Genomic DNA, 18,904 nt, shown 5'->3' with positions numbered 1-18,904 from the left:
TTTTGTTTCCTCCAGTTAATGCAAACGACGAAGATTCTGGTCCTGAGGAAGCTTTTGGCGTAAATAATTTTCCATCTGCCCAACTGCAAGCGCCAGCAGAAAGAAAATTTAGTGCAGCCTTGCCTGAAAGATAATCCGATGTGTCGGACGATAATATACCGTTATATATGTAGAACAACCGCATTTGATTTACATGTATAACTCTAACATGGGAGAAGTGGAACGTTCTGACCAAAATATAAGCTTGTATAGAACTTCAATAAGGGGCAAATGGTACCTGGCTTTGCCAGCCCGCTGCATTGATATGGCGCTCCAAAACGCTGACTACCTATCGAAAGCAATCAACCTACCAAAAAGGCCATCCAAGTTGTCCCAAAGAAGCCAAGATTCGCAATGACCGTATGGATCATCATGTAGAGCCACAGGAAAAACAAACCCGATGTGGATATTGCCATCAAAAAACCACTGCAAGATGTGTAAAATGAAATATTGGAGTACATACCAAGTATTTTGTAAACTTCCATTCCAATAAATAAAAATATGTTTTTATCCCTTATAGTCCTAATGTATCTACTATATATAGGACACCTCTAAAATAATAAAAAAAAAAAATTTTCCAATAGGTTTGAAAACTACCCCGTATTAATGCACTCACCAACAGCTTTCATTTGTTATCCATATTCTATAAACATAGAATTGGGGGCCGTTTGGGGGTAATTTCTGGGACACCCTGGGGATCCTCCCGCGGTCTATTGGGGTCCATTCCAGGGGCTCCCTCGTGATCCTCCTAGGGTTTTGGGGTCATTTCGGGATGGCTTTTGCGACTCCCTCGGGGTCTTTTGGGGGTCATTTTGGCATGGTTTAGGGGAGTACCTCGGGATCCTCCGGGGTCATTCCGTGACCTTTTTGGGACTCCCTCGGGGTCATTTGGGGGTCATTCCGGGATGATTTTGGAGACTCCCTTGGGGTCATTCCGGAGTGATTCCGGGATGGTTTTGGGGACTCTCTCGGGGTCTTCCCGGGGTCATTCGTGGGTCATTTCTGGATCTTTTTGGAGACTCCCTCGGGGTCATTTCGGGATGGTTTTGAGGACTCCCTCGGGGTCATTTGGGGGTCATTCCGGGATCTTTTTGGGGACTCCCTCAAAAAAAGTATCAGAGTCTCTTTCTATAGCGGTTTTAAACAGACATTCATTTATTTATTTATTTATTTATTTTCCAAAAAAATCAAAAGTTTTCGCTTGAGTAACTTTTAGGGTTATCTGGGTTAATAGAAGCAATCTATAGAAATCCTAAAACACACCGCATTTTTGGTACTGCACTACACAAGCCTTAGGCTCTTTTTATTTCTGTTTTTTTTTTTTTTTTTCATTGCAAATTCTATGTCAACCCCAAGTATGCGTGCAAGTACTGACTTCAGAATTTGATATTGTTTCATATCCTATTCCTTATTAAGAAATCGGGAAATTAAAAATATAAACAAAATTGTCTCTGAAGGTCTTTCAGCAGCATTCAACTTTTCCTTTCATCCACTTGCTGCTGTTCACCTTGCGACCATGCAATTACGCTGCTTACGTACTTAAGTGCTGGCACATGAACGTGTATTTATTTATGTTTGTATCTTTGTTTGTATGCGTTGTACTTGTAAAAACTTAAATGAATACAATTGCTGATTTGGCAACACCTACACTTAGTGTAAAGCGCCCTTTCCCCTCCACCCAAAGGAAATGCAACCCGCATACTTGAGAACATTTACTTGTACAAGCGCAGAATTTCGAAGAAAAAAAAAGAGTAAGAGGCTTAAGTGCGATAAGCAATGGGGGTCGGGAGGATAATGTAAAGTAAAGTAAGTGAAGTATGTTTACTGTTATACTCAATGCTATATAAAACATAAATAAATAGCAACAAGAAAATTTCAAATCAAGGACTCGACATTTTTCACGTTGAATAAAATAAACGAGCATTATATTTATTATATTACATTTGTGCCAACAACAAAAACGACAATAATGAAAAAAGTAAATATATAAGCAACAAATAACCAACTGACCTGCCAAACATAACAACCAGAAAAATTCGCCAAAAACAAATAATGAGTTCATGAATTCCGTAAATTTTGCTTTTGGCGGCTGTCATGGACGTACTGAGAAGAACAAGAAGCACTTGTAAGCGATATATGAAATAAAAAAAAATAAAAAAGGCAGGCTTGTCAAGTTATCTTTAGTGGCAGCTTCCAAGATGGATAATATGAAAATTATATCATATTATGAGGGTTTGTAGTAGGGTTTGCGAAAGATAACAATGACACCCACAAAAGGAGTATGTATATTGGGGTCTGAGGCCAGACCTCATGGCATGGATGTATAAGGCAGTTATTCGAAAAATTCTGACATATGGGGTATTCGTATGGTGCAAGGCGGTAGTGGTGAAATACATAATTAACATGCTAGGGAAAGTTCAACGATCTGCCGTCGTATCAATATTAACGACTCCCGCACCTTGTCAAAAATGGACTACATATGTCCAAGGAAAGTCTTCGACACAAATTACACAATTCTCTTCCCCACAAGCAAACATTGGAAAGATGTGGGGATCACTCAGAGATTCGACATCTCGGTTTTCACGGATGGTTCTAAAATGGCTTGCGGAGTGGGAGCGGGAGTATTTGCGACTGTCCAGCCCACCTCCTTATGTATGCGGCTTCCCGACTTGGTAAGCGTGTTTCAAGCTGAGATTTTCGCTATCCAAGAGGTGTGTAAAGCGTTAATGGATATCAATGGTAACGGTAAAAGGGTGGACATTTTCTCCGATAAGCAGGCGTCTCTTGGGGCACTCGGGCCAGAGACGATATCATCAAACCTGGTTGGGCAGTGTAGGGAGAGCGCCATGAATTTGGCGATCCGGCAGATCGTTACCCTGATATAGATGCCGGGGCATCGAAACATACAGGTAATGAGATGGCGGATGAGCTGGCACGGCGTGGAGCGGCTCTTGGTGTCTCAGGAGCGAAGGAGGTCCTTGCACCCCTGGGAGCCATCAAGGGTCGCATCTCCCAGTACTGGCTGAGTGAGGCCAACAGTAGGTGGAATCGGCTGCGGACCTGTAGAGTGTCCAAGAGCATGTGGCCACTATATACTTAAAGAAAAACGATCGGCAGCTCTCCTTAAGATGAGCAGAAGGGATATATCCAGAGTAGTTGCTGTGCTCACGGGGCTTTGCACAATTGGCGTACATGCGGCACGGATGGAAGTGGAACACAATACCTCCTGTCGCAGCTGCAAGCGTCCGGAGGTGGAGGAAATGATTAAGCATCTGCTGTGCGAATGCCGAGCACGCTGTCGAATCAGAATAAAGTTCCTTGGAAAGGCCTTTTTCGAAAGCCTCCCAGAACTCAAGGATGTTAGGCCGGGAGGCCTTCTTAAATTTATAAACTCCACGGGATGGATATAGGGGGACGCGTTTTCCCTGAAGAGCGTGAAAATATTTACTAGTCTTCTTACAATACCCTTTCATTGGTTAACTCACGATTTTGTGGTAACAGAACGGCGCATAAGCGCTAATTGGAGTCAATTTGGACAGTATATTTGACATCGTCATCGTCATTGGCTTTGACCATGTGGTGCGTTCTTCTACATTTCGCCTCCTGTATAGCTTCTTGTCTAGAACGCCGAGATATTTCAATTCGGTGGAGAGTTTGATTGCCCTCCCATTTAGCACCATCTAGTTTTTTCACTGGTGATGCTGAGTCCAGATTCCGTAGACCAAGCTTTTGTTGGATTCAGTACATATTGCAAGAGTTCGCTAAGCACCGGAAGGTGTTTGCCAGTAGCCGTGCTTGCAGCATATGCAATGACTTGGAAGCCGGTATACTGTACCCTAGATAAAAGAGTATTGACCATCAGGTTCCATAGTAGAGCAGAAAAAACACACCCTTGGTTGTTCCTCTGCTGGCATATATTGTTAGTGAAGAGTTGCACATTTCATAAATAATTGTTCTTCTTTTTAGATTGTGTTCCACAAGGGGCTCTTCCACTCCCAGCGAACATAGGATGTTCGTAACCGCTGGTGAAATAACGTTGTCTTTGTCGAGAAAAACTCAATCCAGTAATGATTGTTTCGCAATAACCAACGCTAATTTGCAGTACATAAACATATTAGTTGCGTTTTCTTTTCTAAAAATAGTGTCGCCCTGTTGGCTCTAGTCAGCTTCCAGTGAGTGCGTGTGTATTCCTTTCACAAAATATTTACCTTTGAATAACATCCTCATCTCGTTACTTACAAAAAGAGACATTTTGCATTTTGCAGAAAAGAAAACGCTATAAATTTCTTCCCAACTGTCTCTCCTAACTCAGTGGAGGTCTCTCCCTGCTTCTGCTTCAAATAGGAGTACCTTTTTCACATCCAAATTTGTCTTTTTGTTCAAAAACTCTTGCGGGTGACAGAAGTTGTTAAGGCCGTAGATGGTACCTGCAGGACTGATAGTTGTGAACTGGTTACTGACGTACTTAATAAGGTTAAGTTGTGGAGGGAGCATTTCCCTTCATAGCTAGTACGATGACGAGCCCTTTACCCCATTGGTCATGAGGAATATACATTCCGCCACCCGTCTGTGAATTGTTATATGTGACCTGGAATCATGAAAGGGACCTTTTGTGCGAAAATATCGTTGTTCACTTTTTGAGTGATTCTTATAGGAAATTTAACGCTCTTTTCAATGGAGCAAACCGTAGTTTTCTATCTTTCATTGTTTTTTTACAAATCGCATTTAAAGCCAAATCGGACCACAAATACGATTTTTTGAAATATTTCAATCCATACGCCACCTATCGGAGTTTTTTTTCTTATTATTGCATTGCCATCGGATTGTGAATTATATTCCAAGTTTCAAGCTTGTAACTTATCGGGAAGTTACTTAAACGTTAAATACAAAATTCGTTCACAACAGCCGGCCGCTACACAGAGTCAAGCTAAACAAAAGCTTTAAACGCGTTTTTCTCGAAAACATGTTTTCGCACAATAGGTCCCTTTCATGATTCCAGGTCACATATGTATATAGTCATGTATACCTCATTAAAAGCGCGCATCCAAGTATTGTTAGACGAGCGCATGTCACAGAGTTGGAATTTGAGTTTGCTGTAGCCCTCCGACAAGAGACGCTATCTCACAAGCCGTTAAAACAGGCATGATGAGCGACTCGCGAATTGGGATTTAGGTTCGTCGAAAGAAAACTTTACTTTCCATTTGCTCACGCCACCCAGAGATGCGCTAAATATCAAGAACTATTCTCTAAATGATTTCTAAGCTCCCACTGTTTTCGCTGCTAATGCTGGTTCCCAGATAGAGGAACTTTAACTTATGGTGCTTTTAGAGAAAATGTTTGCACGAAATACGTAGGAGCTAGAGAAACGAAAAAATTAAATTTTTCGCCTTGAAGTATGCAACAATTTAGTTTACTAAAAATATATATATTTTAACCGGTTTTATACCTTTCATGTAAATAAAATAAAATAAAATATTGAATTCGTCACGAATCTCAAAATTGTAAGTGCTAAGACATTATTTAGGTGTCCGGTTAGACCACTGTAGCATATATCCCCCCTACATCTGATTTTTCAGAAAAGAGGTTTTTTGTCATATCCTCCTCAATTTATAAGATTGAAACTTCAAACTTCACCATATACTTTTGCATATTCACATATTGTTGTCTGAAAATATGGATGAGATCGGTCATATATATAGCATATATACCCCACAACGATTGTTCAGGTAAGAAGCTTTTCGTAATTACTGCCCCATTTTCACTGCAAGAAGCTTCAAATTTCAGCGAATGCTTATGTTTACATCATATTCTGTATAAATAACTGATTCACGCTCATAGCTATTTCATGAACGTGAAACTTTGCACCCTCACACAAAGCATCTACCTATTTTTATACTCAGCGTGCTTTGCACAGAGAGTATATTAATTTTGATTGGATAACGGTTGGTTGTACAGGTATAAAGGAATCAAGATAGATATAGACTTCTATATATCAAAATCATCAGTATCGAAAAAAATTTGATTGAGCCATGTCCGTCCGTCCGTCCGTCCGCCCGTTAGCACGATAACTTGAGTAAATATTGCGATATCTTCACCAAATTTGATACTCTAGCTTATCTGGACCCAGAATAGATTGGTATTGAAAATGAGCGAAATCGGATGATAACCACGCCCACTTTTTATATATATATATAATTTTAGAAAACAAAAAAAAACTTGATAATTTAGTAAATAATACACCTAGAACGTTGAAATTTGACATGTGAACTGATATTGAGACTCTTGATAAAAACTTTTTAAAATGGGCGTGGCGCCGCCCACTTGCGATAAAATCAATTTTACAAATATTATTAATCATAAATCAAAAATCGTTAGACCTATCGTAACAAAATTCGGCAGAAAGATTGCCTTTACTATGGGAATGCTTTGAAGAAAAATTTACGAAATCGGTTAGGGAGATTTTTAAAAGGGTCGTAAACGAATAAAATAAGCTATATCTTTGCAAAAAAGGGCTTATTATCAATGGTATTACATTTTCCAAGTGGATTTATAACAATAAATAAGAAAAACTTCAAATTTAAAAAATGGGCGTGGCACCGCCCCTTTTATGACTAAGCAATTTTCTATGTTTCGGGAGCCATAACTCGAAGAAAAATTAACATATCGTAATGAAATTGTGTACACATATTTTCCTTATAGCGGAATATATTTCTAGTAAAAATGGAAGGGATCGCTTAAAGACCACGGCAACTTATATATGAAATAAGTTTAAAAGGGTCGTAGACTAGAACAATAAGCTATAACTTAGCAAAAAATAGTTTTGAATCAATGATATTTCACTTATCAAGTTTTATTGTAAGAGGAAAAGGGGAGAAATTTTTTTTAAACGGGCGGTGCCACGTGTTATATAGGAAAGTAATTTATCTGAAATGAAATGTACAATTTAAGCTCACGCTGAGTATATAATGTTCGCTTACACCCGAACTTAGACACCTTTACTTGTTTATTTAATATTTATCTTAAAAATCGCATCTATTCACTATATATTTCATATCTTATACAGCCGATTATGGGGATATTAAGAATGGAATAAGATTATTTTTCAGCCCTTTTCATGAAAGGTATAAAGTCTTCGGCACAGCCGAACACGTCCCGTTCTTACTTGTTTTCACTTAATATAAAATCAATTTAGACAAAACGGCTTGGGGTTTTATTTAGAGTATTGTATAGAGTATAAATTGCTCCGCCACAAGACAATTATACTCAAATTGTTGCACAGTGTATTTGCTTTTGTGTGTGTATAAGCAGTAAAAGGAAAAAGTTACCAAAAATTGGTCACCCTTATATACAACATAACTTACCATTTGGTCGCATCGTCACAGCCATACTTTTTTCACGTCTGCACTGCCAACTGCTTTCACTTGCCGCTGATTGCTGTGTACCCCTGCCAGCTTCACAACAACATTGCACCACCGAAGGATAGTGAAGAATGCCTGCTGTATGCGATTATGCCTTGATTATGATGTAATTGTAGTTGTTGTCGTTCTTATAGTATGATGGCAATTGTTGGGAGAATACAAACTTATATATATATATATATGTATGTTTGTATATATTGGTGATTCTTACAAGTTCAGCAATTTATTTAAATTTCTTGTATCCTGTCGCCGCAACAGCCACTGCTTCCGTCACGCCATCACATTAAGTTGGCACACAATGAAAGGCAAATCTCTGAATGGCTCGACGCACTAAGTAAGCTCTTTTGTCAAGCTGATCTGTGAGAGCAACAACAAAAATGTGCTTTTAATGCGAAATAATGTTAGTATGTGACCCAGTCACCGTTTCGTCTGCGTTGTGTTTTTCTGCTCGCTAAGTTTTATTTATTTGGTACTTGTTAATGCTTTTGTCAAGTGTATACGGTTTTGTTGTTGTTGTTTTTTGTTGTTATTATTATTTATTTATTATGTACATATGTAGTTATTTTGAAATGTCAAAAATGCGACGCTAAGTCTTTGGCAACTTTTAATATTTGATGGTAATAAATCTTTTGGCTTTTGCTTTTAGCTATTGTTTGTTCTTTTTGTTTTTGTTTAGTTTACTCTTTTGGCACTTTTGTATTATTTTTCCTGGCTTTTCACAAACTTGCCTTCATCTTTGTTTTCGGCGCTGGTTTTCACGTGTTCAAACTTTCATTGCTCATATCTATTGGTGTGTGCGTAATTTCATGTATGTGTGATTGTGTCTCAGTTTTTGTTTTTGGCAGCTTTTCACTCTTTATTTCTGTGTTCTATATTTCTGTGCAATTTAATAGCAATTTCTGCTGATGATGATGATGATGTGGTAAGTTTATGATGTCTATTTGTTCTTTTGGGTTTTTTATGTACGCTTTTTGTTTCTTGCTGTTGTTATTGTGGTTTGTTTCTATTGTTATTGATATTTTGTAGCAATTTTATTGTTAAGTCTAAAAATTGTTTCCCTTGTCATTTTAAACAATTTGACAAAGTGACAGTATCGGTGTTTTTTATGGTAATTTACCATTTTTTTGTTGTTATCTTTGATTGACTGCAAATTCATTTTGTTAATTTATTACGTATTGTAAAGTTGCTTGAATTTTTTTAACAACTTTGTATGCACGTTTAACATAAATATGCTGCTTTTTATACTCAGCGTGCTTTGCACACAGAGTATATTAACTTTGATTGGATAACGGTTGGTGGTACAGGTATAAAGGAATCGAGATAGATATAGACTTCCATATATTAAAATCATCACTATCGAAAAAAAATTTTATTGAGCCATGTCCGTCCGTAAACACGATAACTTGAGTAAATTTTGAGGCATCTTAATGAAATTAGGTATGTAAGTTCCTGGGCCCTCATCTCAGAATTCTATTTAAAATAAACAAAATCGGACTCTAACCATGCCCACTTTTTCGATATCGAAAATTTCGGAATACCGAAAAATTGCGATAATTCATTCCCAAAGACGGATAAAGCGATGAAACTTGGTAAGTGGGTTAACCTTATGACGCAGAATAGAAAACTAGCAAATTTTCGACAGTGGGCGTGGCACCTTCCACTTTTAAAAGAAGCTAATTTAAAAGTTTTGCAAGCTGTAATTTGGCATTCGTTTAAGATAGCGTGATGAAATATTGCAGGAACGTTACTCCTATTACTATATGTGTGCTAAATAAAAATTTGCAACATTCAACTCCAGTAATGATATGGTGCAACAAAATGCAAAAAAAAGAAAATTTCAAAACAGGTCTTCCGTCTTTTTTCATTCAATTTGTCTAGAATACTTTTAATGCCATAAGTCGAACAAAAATGTATCAATCCTTGTGAAATTTGGTAGGGGCATAGTGTTGATGTGTTATATACAAACCGATATTCGCAGCGTGTGAAAATAGTATCAACTTAGTTCAATTGTAATTCAACCGGAAGTAAAGGATATATTTATTATTTGACATATAGAAGTAAGACAGAGTTGTATTGTGTTGTAGAGGGTCATTCCTTATAAATACGAATTCATAACACCTTTCCTGAATGACGCTCTTAAATAATGTATACAAAGAGGTTTATAGCTAAATATATACATATATAAGCAGTTTATGATTTAAAATTTTACAGATTTGATACTAATAGCCTCTGAGAGATATGTGTGCTTTTTCTTAACTACTCCTTTCGTTAGAATATCAGCTGCCATGTCGTTTGTTGAGATATAGCTGAGAATGATCTTTCCATTTTGTAGATGTTGTCGAATGAAGTGGCTTTTGATATCTACGTGTTTCGTACGGGGCGAGTATGAATTATTCGTTGCGATTTGTATTGCACTTTTATTGTCACAGTAAAGTACTAATGGTTTTTCTGTACCTTCCAATTCCTGATGAAATCTTTGAAGCCATATTGCTTCCTGAATTGCCGAAGTGAAAATAATGTTTTTATTTTGTGTCATGTGTGCGGTTGCGCCAGAATCAATATACCAATCAGCTGTGCGGCTGTCATGCGAAAGCAACGAAGCAAATAGAATTTTCTCACCTTTTGTGTGAGTATTGCCACTTTTTCTTTTATTGGGACATTTTCTTGCAAAATGACCTTCTTCTTTGCAATTATGGCATCTGAGGAATTTTGTTGTTTTCTTTTTATTCTTTATGTAAAGCGCATTTTCAGACTCTTGTTTATCAAATTTTGCCTCTTGCAATAAAAGCGTTTTGACACTATCAATTGTAAGCTTTTGATTAGAGTTCTCGATAGCTAAAACCAAAGCACGAAAATCATCCGGCAGGCCTGCTAGTATCAGTGAAGCAGTCACCTCTTCATCAATTTTCAGTCCAGCATTTTGCACTTTTAATGACGTCATCACTAAAGAGTTTAGGTATAAGCTCTAAGAGCTGCCAGATCACTGTAATGCTTTTCAGGCAGAAGTAGTAGCCGTGACCAAAGCAGTAGAAATACTGGAGGGAAATAACTTAAACTGCAGCCGCGTCAATTTTAACAAGCAACAGCCCTAATTGCTAATCACAAGATCTAAAAGAGTGTAGGAAGCCTCAAGTAAAATCGGTGTATAGAGAAATATTCATCTGTTCTGGAACCTTGGGCATACACGAATAGATGGAAATGAAAAAGCGGATAAACTAGCTAAACAGGACCCATCGCCCGAAGCTTATAATGTAGACGCTCCAATATAATTAAGCGTGATTAAAAGAAAGCAAGCTGCAAATGATAAAAAATAAGCAGAAAAGGCGTAGAACCAAGTGCGAAGGTGCAAAGTGTCGAATATCATGTGCAGGTCTTAGATTAACAAAGTTAATATTATCACTAGAAAGAGGAGACTGTAGGCTGGTTAGTCAAAATTGCAGCTGTGAAAGAAAACGAAGTCATTATAAGAATGATAAAAAAATAGTTGCATAATTGCAGGCCTTTCTTTCTCTTTTATTGTTCCTTTTCTCACTTTCTTCGTACAAGGCTTCCGTTCGACGGTAGGTAGGTGAAATGGCTGCGACCTTGGTCGCCCAAGTAGCTATTTAAAGCCGTTTTGATGCCATGTAACTCGTCTAAAAACCTACGGAATGTTACGATCAATGTATTAAAACCAGCCAGAATTGTTGATAAAATTAAGAATATTCGGTCTTCTAGAAACGGGGTTCCAAGGAACCTTAGTCGGGCTCTAGCTAGAGCCGGGCATTTACCCTAAAATTGTTCTACTGTCTCCCTGGCATTTCGAACTTTGCAGCTTCTTTAGTAGTCATTATACGGAATGCCCATCTCTTCCGCATGCGTACCTACTGCCCAATGACCGGTGCAGACTGCTATGAGCTTGCGTGTGTTAGTCCTGGATTTTTTCAGAAAACTTCTCGTCCACTTTCCATCATATTTTGGCCAAACGGATTTTGATAATGGTAATGTTATTCCACTTTGTTTGTGCTTTCTTCAAGTAGAAGCTTTGGATATTCCCTTGGCTACTGCTAATGGTATGCCTATTTCGACACTGGTTATTTCCTCGTTCATCTCCGATGAGCCCCTGCGTATCAGCTCGTCGGCCTTCTCGTTACCCTCTATCCCCCTATGACCAGGGACCCATATAACGCATAGTTTTAGATTGGTGGATAACTGCGATATGAGTTGCTTACAAGCCCACACTAATTTTGAGTTAATGTGTTGCGAAGAAAGCGCTTTTATCGCTGCTTGGCTATCCGACAGGATGCAAACTTTACCAGTTACATTCAAGCCCTCCAGTGATTTGCAGGCTTGCCAAATCGCGAGGATTTTTGTTTGAAACACGCTGCAGTGCGATGGGAGTCTGAATGATGCGGGCAAATCTACGGACTCAGAGAAGACTCCGGCCCCACTCCCGATTCCATCTTGGAGCCGTCAGTGTAGATTTGGATGTGGTCGACCCTTATGCTGGGGTTTCTCTTCCACTCGTTCCTGCTTGGAATGACGGTATTACAACCGTACTCAAAGTTCAGTTTGCGAGGGTAGTAATCTGTCTCGTAACTACATGTACCATCCGGAAGTTTCTTTAGGATACTACTATGCCCTTGCTGAGTATCCTTCCAACACCCAGACTCCCTGAGTCTCAGTGCGGTTTGTGACGATGTACAAAGTATATGCAAGTCGATCGGAAGCAGTTGCAAAACGGGGTCTAAAGCAGTTCGAGGGTACTCTAAGTGAAATTTTCCGACGAATATTTTTTTAAGAATATTTAACGCTGATGCGACCTCAGAAAAGTTATAGGTTTATTATGGATATATTATCGAAAATATTTCGTTATGTTTTATAAAAGTTATCACTTTGTTATCAAAATGTTACCTATTTACTTTCGGAGTGCTACGAATTTGTTTTCGAAAAGTGATCCTTGTTACTGAAAACTTATCGATTTATTATAAGTTAATTCGTACGGAACAAAAAAACTCTTTAGTGAAAAAGGTAAGGTATTAAAATATTCTACAAAATTATTCTTCCTAAAATTTTACTTTACGTACCTTCGTTGCGTATTTCGTGATGCGATGATACACAGGATATAAAGTGGTGATATCAAATTTTTTACAAGATAGTTTTGCTAGTATCTAAAGGTACTAGCTCAACAGCTTCCTAGATCTATATATAACAAAGAACTTTCTACATTAATAGCACTCCCCAAAAACTTCGTATTTATCACCACTCTCAATAGCAACAATTCTGTGCAACTGTTTGCTTCGATGTAAACAAATCCCCAAATTTGCCACAGCAGAAGTCAGCCTGATCCTTACTAATTCCTGTTTCAGGCTTTAGCAAAACTTACTTCTTTACATACGTAAAAAAAATTTCAAATACACTTCACTTTGCCTTGGAATTTGATTTATTTTAAGGCTCTTGAAAAGCACTTGTATTTATTGCACTTTGGAGCTAAAAGCTAAATACACTTACTATTCACTTGTATTTACGATTATTTGTCGCACTTCTCATGGCACTTAGCTCTGACATTCATCTGCTTCTTCTTCTCCAATATCGTTAATTTGCAGCTGCTGGTGACGTCGTTGCTTTAGTTCTACTGATTTTTTGGACGCCTTAGCTCTATTTTTCAATTGCTCTACAATTTGTTCATTTTGTTGTTGTACCTATGTTTGCTATTTCTATTTTTGTTGTTTCTATTTTAGTTGCAGCAGTTATTTGTATTGCTGCTGCTATTTCCATTGTGCTGCATTAACTAACACAAAATCTGCGAAAAATTGCAATGCAACCTTCTTCTTAAATATCTATTCTATACATTTTCTGCACACAAAAGCGTATTCGTAAATATACGCACGGCATACATATATACAAACATACATTCACGCACATATGGCAGAATTTTGTAGACGCACACATGAAAGCGCACGCAAGCAAGCAAACGAGCATCTAAGTTTGTGCGCCTGTAGGTATGCAATGTATTTTTGTATTTTCGCAGATAATGTGGCACACTCACCCAAACTGGACTTATGCAAGGCCATCAATCGATATTCTTGGCCAAATATTTTTTTTTTAGAAAAAATAACACAAAAAACATATTCACACATGTAACAAATTGTCTGCGTTAATACTACACACTAATGCATTTACAATGTTGTTGTTGTTTCGAATTTATGTAAACCAGATATTTTTTTTAAACCAAATATGTTTAGTTAATTTTGAGCTGCTTTCAACGACGGATAACTGCTTTCACATTTTTTCGCACTTAAAAGACTTAACTTTTTCCACTTTCACACCTTTTTTCACAAACTTATAAGCAAATTGTACCTAAAAGTATGCTACGTATATATGCGACGGCCTGAAGTTAATAATTCGTTTGATGAGTTTTCGTTTACGTTTTACTTTTCTGGCTTTTTCGTTTAGTTTTTTTTCTTCTTTAACTTAATTTTACTCTTATTTAACATATTTTTTTCTTTGATATAATCAAAAAGCTTTAGCTGAGTGTATATATAATATGTGTGTGTTTGCTTTGTGTGAAAATAATTTTGTACAAAAGTCAATACGCCCTTGTGAAGGGCCACAAAAAGGAAACGCAGGAACGCGCTTAGTGAATAGTAGTCAGAACTGCACTGGATGACGGTGATGCTGGAACTGTGAAAGAAAAGAAAGTGGCTTTCATTCATAGCAGAAGCGAGCAAACACACGCACACACACACACACACACACTTGAGTGCGCACAGCATCAGCAAAATGAAATTAAAGCAAAAAAAGTCAAAGTTCATCGGCCAACAGACAAAAGAGCGTAAAAGAGATTGAGCCAAAAAGGAACGCAGCCAAAAAGCAACAAGAAACAAGTAAGGACGGGACTGTCTTCGGCTGTGCCGAATCGGATATATAAGATAAGAAATATATAGTGAACAGATGTACATACCTAAACGATTTTAAGATAATATTATAAAAAATGGCAAAAACCCCCCCTTATCCGAACGATCGGTTGTATGGGATATATATTATATATAGCTCCGATCGAAATGATTTTTTCATGAAATCTTTTATGATATATTAGAATAAATATCACCAAGTTTAACGTTTTTATATTTGAAATTAAGGGAGAAAATGCCAAAAATCTTTCTATCTGAACGATCTGTTTTATGGGATATATACTATATATAGCTCCGATCAAAGTGATTTTTTCAGAAAATCTTCTATAATATATTAAAATATATATCACCGAGTTTCGCGTTTATACTTTCTAAATTGCGGCAGGAATGACCAAAATCGTCTTATCTGAACGATCGGTTGCATGGGAGATATATATTATAGCAGTTCGATCCTACCGGATCCGATAAATGTCTAATATAATACAAAAATACATCCTTGTGCCAAATTTCATTGAGATATCTCAAAATTTGAGGGACTAGTTTGCGTTCAAGCAAACAGACAGACGGACATGGCTATATCAACTCAGTTCGTCGCCCTGATCAATTCGGTACACTTAATGGTGATTATATCTTCTATATTTCTCAACGTTACAAACATCGGACCAAAGTTAATATACCGTTTCATGTACATGAAAGGTATAAAAATTTAATGATAATTCTCATAGAGATTATAGTGCGTATGTGTGTGCATATGTGTGTGCGTGAGCAAATCAGCTGCTACATACGGCATAATAAAAATTCGAGCACAGCCGAATTGTCATATAAGTGACAGCTATAAATAGCGCCAACAAAAAATGTGAAACACAACCAAGTATGCAAAAAGTGTCAGAATGCCTGGAAGTATGCTATGAAAAATCCACGCAAAATGCGTGAGAGCGCATGCTTGTCACTACAAGCTACATTTCATTCTACACACTTTCCAGGCAGTCGCAATTGCAGGGAGAAAACTGTGTAAAGAGAATGTAACTCCAAAAATGGACTGGAGTGGCAGAGAGCTCGAGTTTAGGAGAGTAAGAATAAACTGTTGAGATAAACTTGCGCGCAAGTAGAAGCAGCATGCTCTCGAGCAAAGCAATCGTACCTTGTAGGCAGCTCGCTCATTGACGCCGCGTATTTGGTTTATAAACTTTTATTTATCATCATTCGCCTCTTCACCCACTTTTAACCCCTCTGCTCGTTCATGTGTGGCATCAATTCTCCGGTTTAAGTATTTGACATTTCGAGGTTCTTGTTATCTGTTTGTGTGCAAAAGCATGTAAAATGTTCGTATGACAACTGTTTTGACACTACAAGTCATACGTGCACATAGCACAAATTTGTGTGTAAATAAAAACTAACACATATACAAATACACAACCATACGCATTAACTTTTATTTGTAGGAATTTCCCAGTAGAGATTTGGCACACAGTAAATGTCAATATGGAAATGTATGAAAAATGTATTGCATATTTTCGGGCTCAATTCTTTAATGTTTTGAATACTTTTCATATAGAGATTTCTCCTTAAAAATACTGTTAAATAGTTCTTTGAAAAAATATGTTTAACCCTCTAGAGACCTCAAAAAATCAAATCTGTTGAATATTTTGGAGCGCTCAGTTATTTACATAACATGTTTTCTAACGCTGTATATTTAAGATTTCTTCTGAAAATAATGCACTGGCAAACAGTTCTCCGCTAGTATTATTTTAACCCTCCAAAAAGCTCAAAAAACCAAATTTGGTGCATACTTTGGGTATAACTTTTTGTTAAAATAAAAATAAATCCAAGTCGCGATAACCTACGAAGAGATTTTAAGTGGAGCTTCTCATCCGATTTGCATCGTGCTCCCATACTTTGGGCTCATTTTTATACCCTTCATGAACATGAAATGGTATATTAACTTTGGTCCGATGTTTGTAACGTTGAGAAGTATAGAATATCGACTCACCGTTAAATGTACCGAATTTATCAGGGCGACGAACTGAGTTGATATAGCCATGTCCGTCTCTCCGTCCGTCTGTCTGTTTTAACGCAAACTAGCCCTCAAATTTTGAGATATCTCAATGAAATTTAGCACAAGGATGTATTTTTGTATTATATTAGACATTTGTGGGATCCGGTAGGATCGGACCACTATAACATATATCTCCCATAAAACCGGTCGTTCAGATAAGACGATTTTGGTCATTCATGTCGCAATTTACAAATTATAAACGTGAAACTCAGTGGTATATATTCTAATATATCATAGAAGATGTCCTGAAACAAACACTTTGATCGAAGCTATATATAGTTATATCCCATACAACCGATCGTTCAGATAGAAAATTTTTTGGCCATTTCTCCCTTAGTTTCCAATATAAAAATGTGAAACTTGGTGATATATATTCTAATATATTATAGAAGATTTCCTGTAAAAATCATTTCGATCGGAGCTATATATAATATATATCCCATACAACCGATCGTTCAGATAAGGGGGTTTTTTGCCATTTTTTATCTTATATTTATCTTAAAAATCGTTTAGGTATGTAAATCTGCTCACTATATATTTCTTATCTTATATATCCGATTATTTGGAGATTACGAACGGGATAAGATTATTGTTCAGGCCCATTCATGAAAGGTATGAAGTCTACGGCACAGTCGAAGACAGTCCCGTCCTTACTTGTTTATTATACATATTTGACTTTCTAGTGAGCTCATAAATTCAAACTTTTTGCCAACATTTGGGCTTATATATTAAAATGTTGTATGAACTTTATTTTAACTCCTTCCAAGAAGTGGCACTAGTAGGCCTGACGACCTGTCCTCATGTATGGCTCGGAATCATGGACGATGCCGAAAGAAGATGAGATGGCTCTTGGAGTGTTAAAGAGAATAGTTCTCCGGAAGAATTATGGTCTATCCATGTTACCAACATCGAATACCGAAGGGGGTATAATGATGAGCTGTATGAGCTTTACGCAGAGATGACGATATTGCAGCGTATAAAAATCCCAAAGGCTTGGCTGGCTAGGTCATGCTATGCTATATGGACGATTGGTTGGGGTCAAAATTCTGCTTTTTTGGAAATTCTGCATTCATAATTCCGGAAGTCGAAACACCAGAAATCAATATTATGGAAGTCAATATTCTGGAAAAAGCCCATCCAACACCGGCTGCGCCATGCAGAGTAATTCTGCGTAGAACACCTTTCTGCATAGGCGGCCTTCGGCCGCGCTTATAAAAAATAACCCTGGGGTACGACATGCCAAGTCCGGGTGTATGGTATAACCATGGCTACCGCCACGGTGATATCCTTCTGCGTAGTACACGCTTCTGCGTAGGCGGCCTTCTGCCGCACTTTAAAAAAATAGTCCTTAGCCGATCCAACACCGGCTACGCCATGCCATGTTTCCGGAATATTGACTTCCAGAATTTTGGCGACCCAGAATTTTGATTTCGGAATTTTGACTTCAGAATTTTGATATTAGAACTTTGACCGTTTCCCATGGACGAAGACGCTCCGGCAAGAAAGAATTTCAGTCGACATCGTAGTTTGGTAGCAGAGGAAGGTGGAGACCCCACCATGATGGGAGAAGCAGGTCGAGCAGGACTTGGTTTGCTTTGGCGATTAAGTGCCAATTAATGTTGCTGATGATCGCTTAGCTTAGCTCTATGATTTCTTCCGAAAAAAACACTGTTACATAATTTTTGTAGAAAAACATATTTAACTCTCTGATTACCAAAGAAATCAAAATTGTTGCATAGTTTTGGGTAACTTATTATACTCAGTTGAGCAGAGCTCACAGAGTATATTAAGTTTGATTGGATAACGGTTGGTTGGACAGGTATAAGGCATCGAGATAGATATAGACTTCCATATATCAAAATCATCAGGATCGCAAAAAAAATTTGATTGAGCCATGCCCGTCCGTCCGTCCGTTAACACGATAACTTGAGTAAATTTTGAGGTATCTTGATGAAATTTGGTGTGTAGGTTCCTGAGCACTCATCTCAGATCGCTATTTAAAATTAACGATATCGGACTATAACCACGTCCACTTTTTCGATATCGAAAATTTCGAAAAACCGGAAAAGTGCGATAATTCATTACCAAAGACAGATAAAGCGATTAAACTTGGTAGAGTATATAAGTAAATTATGTCAACATTCAACTCCATTAATGATATGGTGCAACAAAATACAAAAATAAAAGAAAATTTCAAAATGGGCGTGGCTCCGCCCTTTTTCATTTAATTTGTCTAGGATACTTTTAATGCCATAAGTCGAACAAAAATTTACCAATCCTTTTGAAATTTGGTAGGGGCATAGATTGTATGACGCCAACTGTTTTCTGTGAAAATGGGCGGTTGAATCGGTTGAAGCCACGCCCAGTTTTTATACACAGTCGTCCGTCTGTCCTTCTGCACGGCCGTTAACACGATAACTTGAGCAAAAATCAACATATCTATATTGAACTTAGTTCGCGTACTTATCTGAATTCACTTTATCTTGCTATAAAAAATG

General features: G+C 37.6%; 1 protein-coding gene across 1 annotated transcript in view; it reads right to left on the bottom strand.

Annotated features, from left to right (window-relative positions):
• Positions 1-13,156, bottom strand: part of LOC137241900 (uncharacterized) — a 41,467-nt gene extending 28,311 nt beyond the window's left edge. The window contains exons 1-3 of the mRNA XM_067769255.1: positions 12,948-13,156; positions 7,669-8,601; positions 7,401-7,584 (exon numbers count right to left, since the gene is read on the bottom strand). Of these exons, the coding sequence (XP_067625356.1) occupies positions 7,401-7,425 (25 nt within the window). The 5' untranslated portion in view covers positions 7,426-7,584; positions 7,669-8,601; positions 12,948-13,156. The remainder of the gene's footprint in view (positions 1-7,400; positions 7,585-7,668; positions 8,602-12,947) is intronic.
• Between the last annotated feature and the right edge of the window lie 5,748 nt (positions 13,157-18,904).

Source organism: Eurosta solidaginis, chromosome 2 (genome assembly GCF_040869045.1).
Source record: "Eurosta solidaginis isolate ZX-2024a chromosome 2, ASM4086904v1, whole genome shotgun sequence".
Classification (NCBI taxonomy): domain Eukaryota; kingdom Metazoa; phylum Arthropoda; class Insecta; order Diptera; family Tephritidae; genus Eurosta; species Eurosta solidaginis.
The sequence above is the reverse complement of the archived record's forward strand: the minus strand, read 5'-3'. Positions and strand labels throughout refer to the sequence as shown.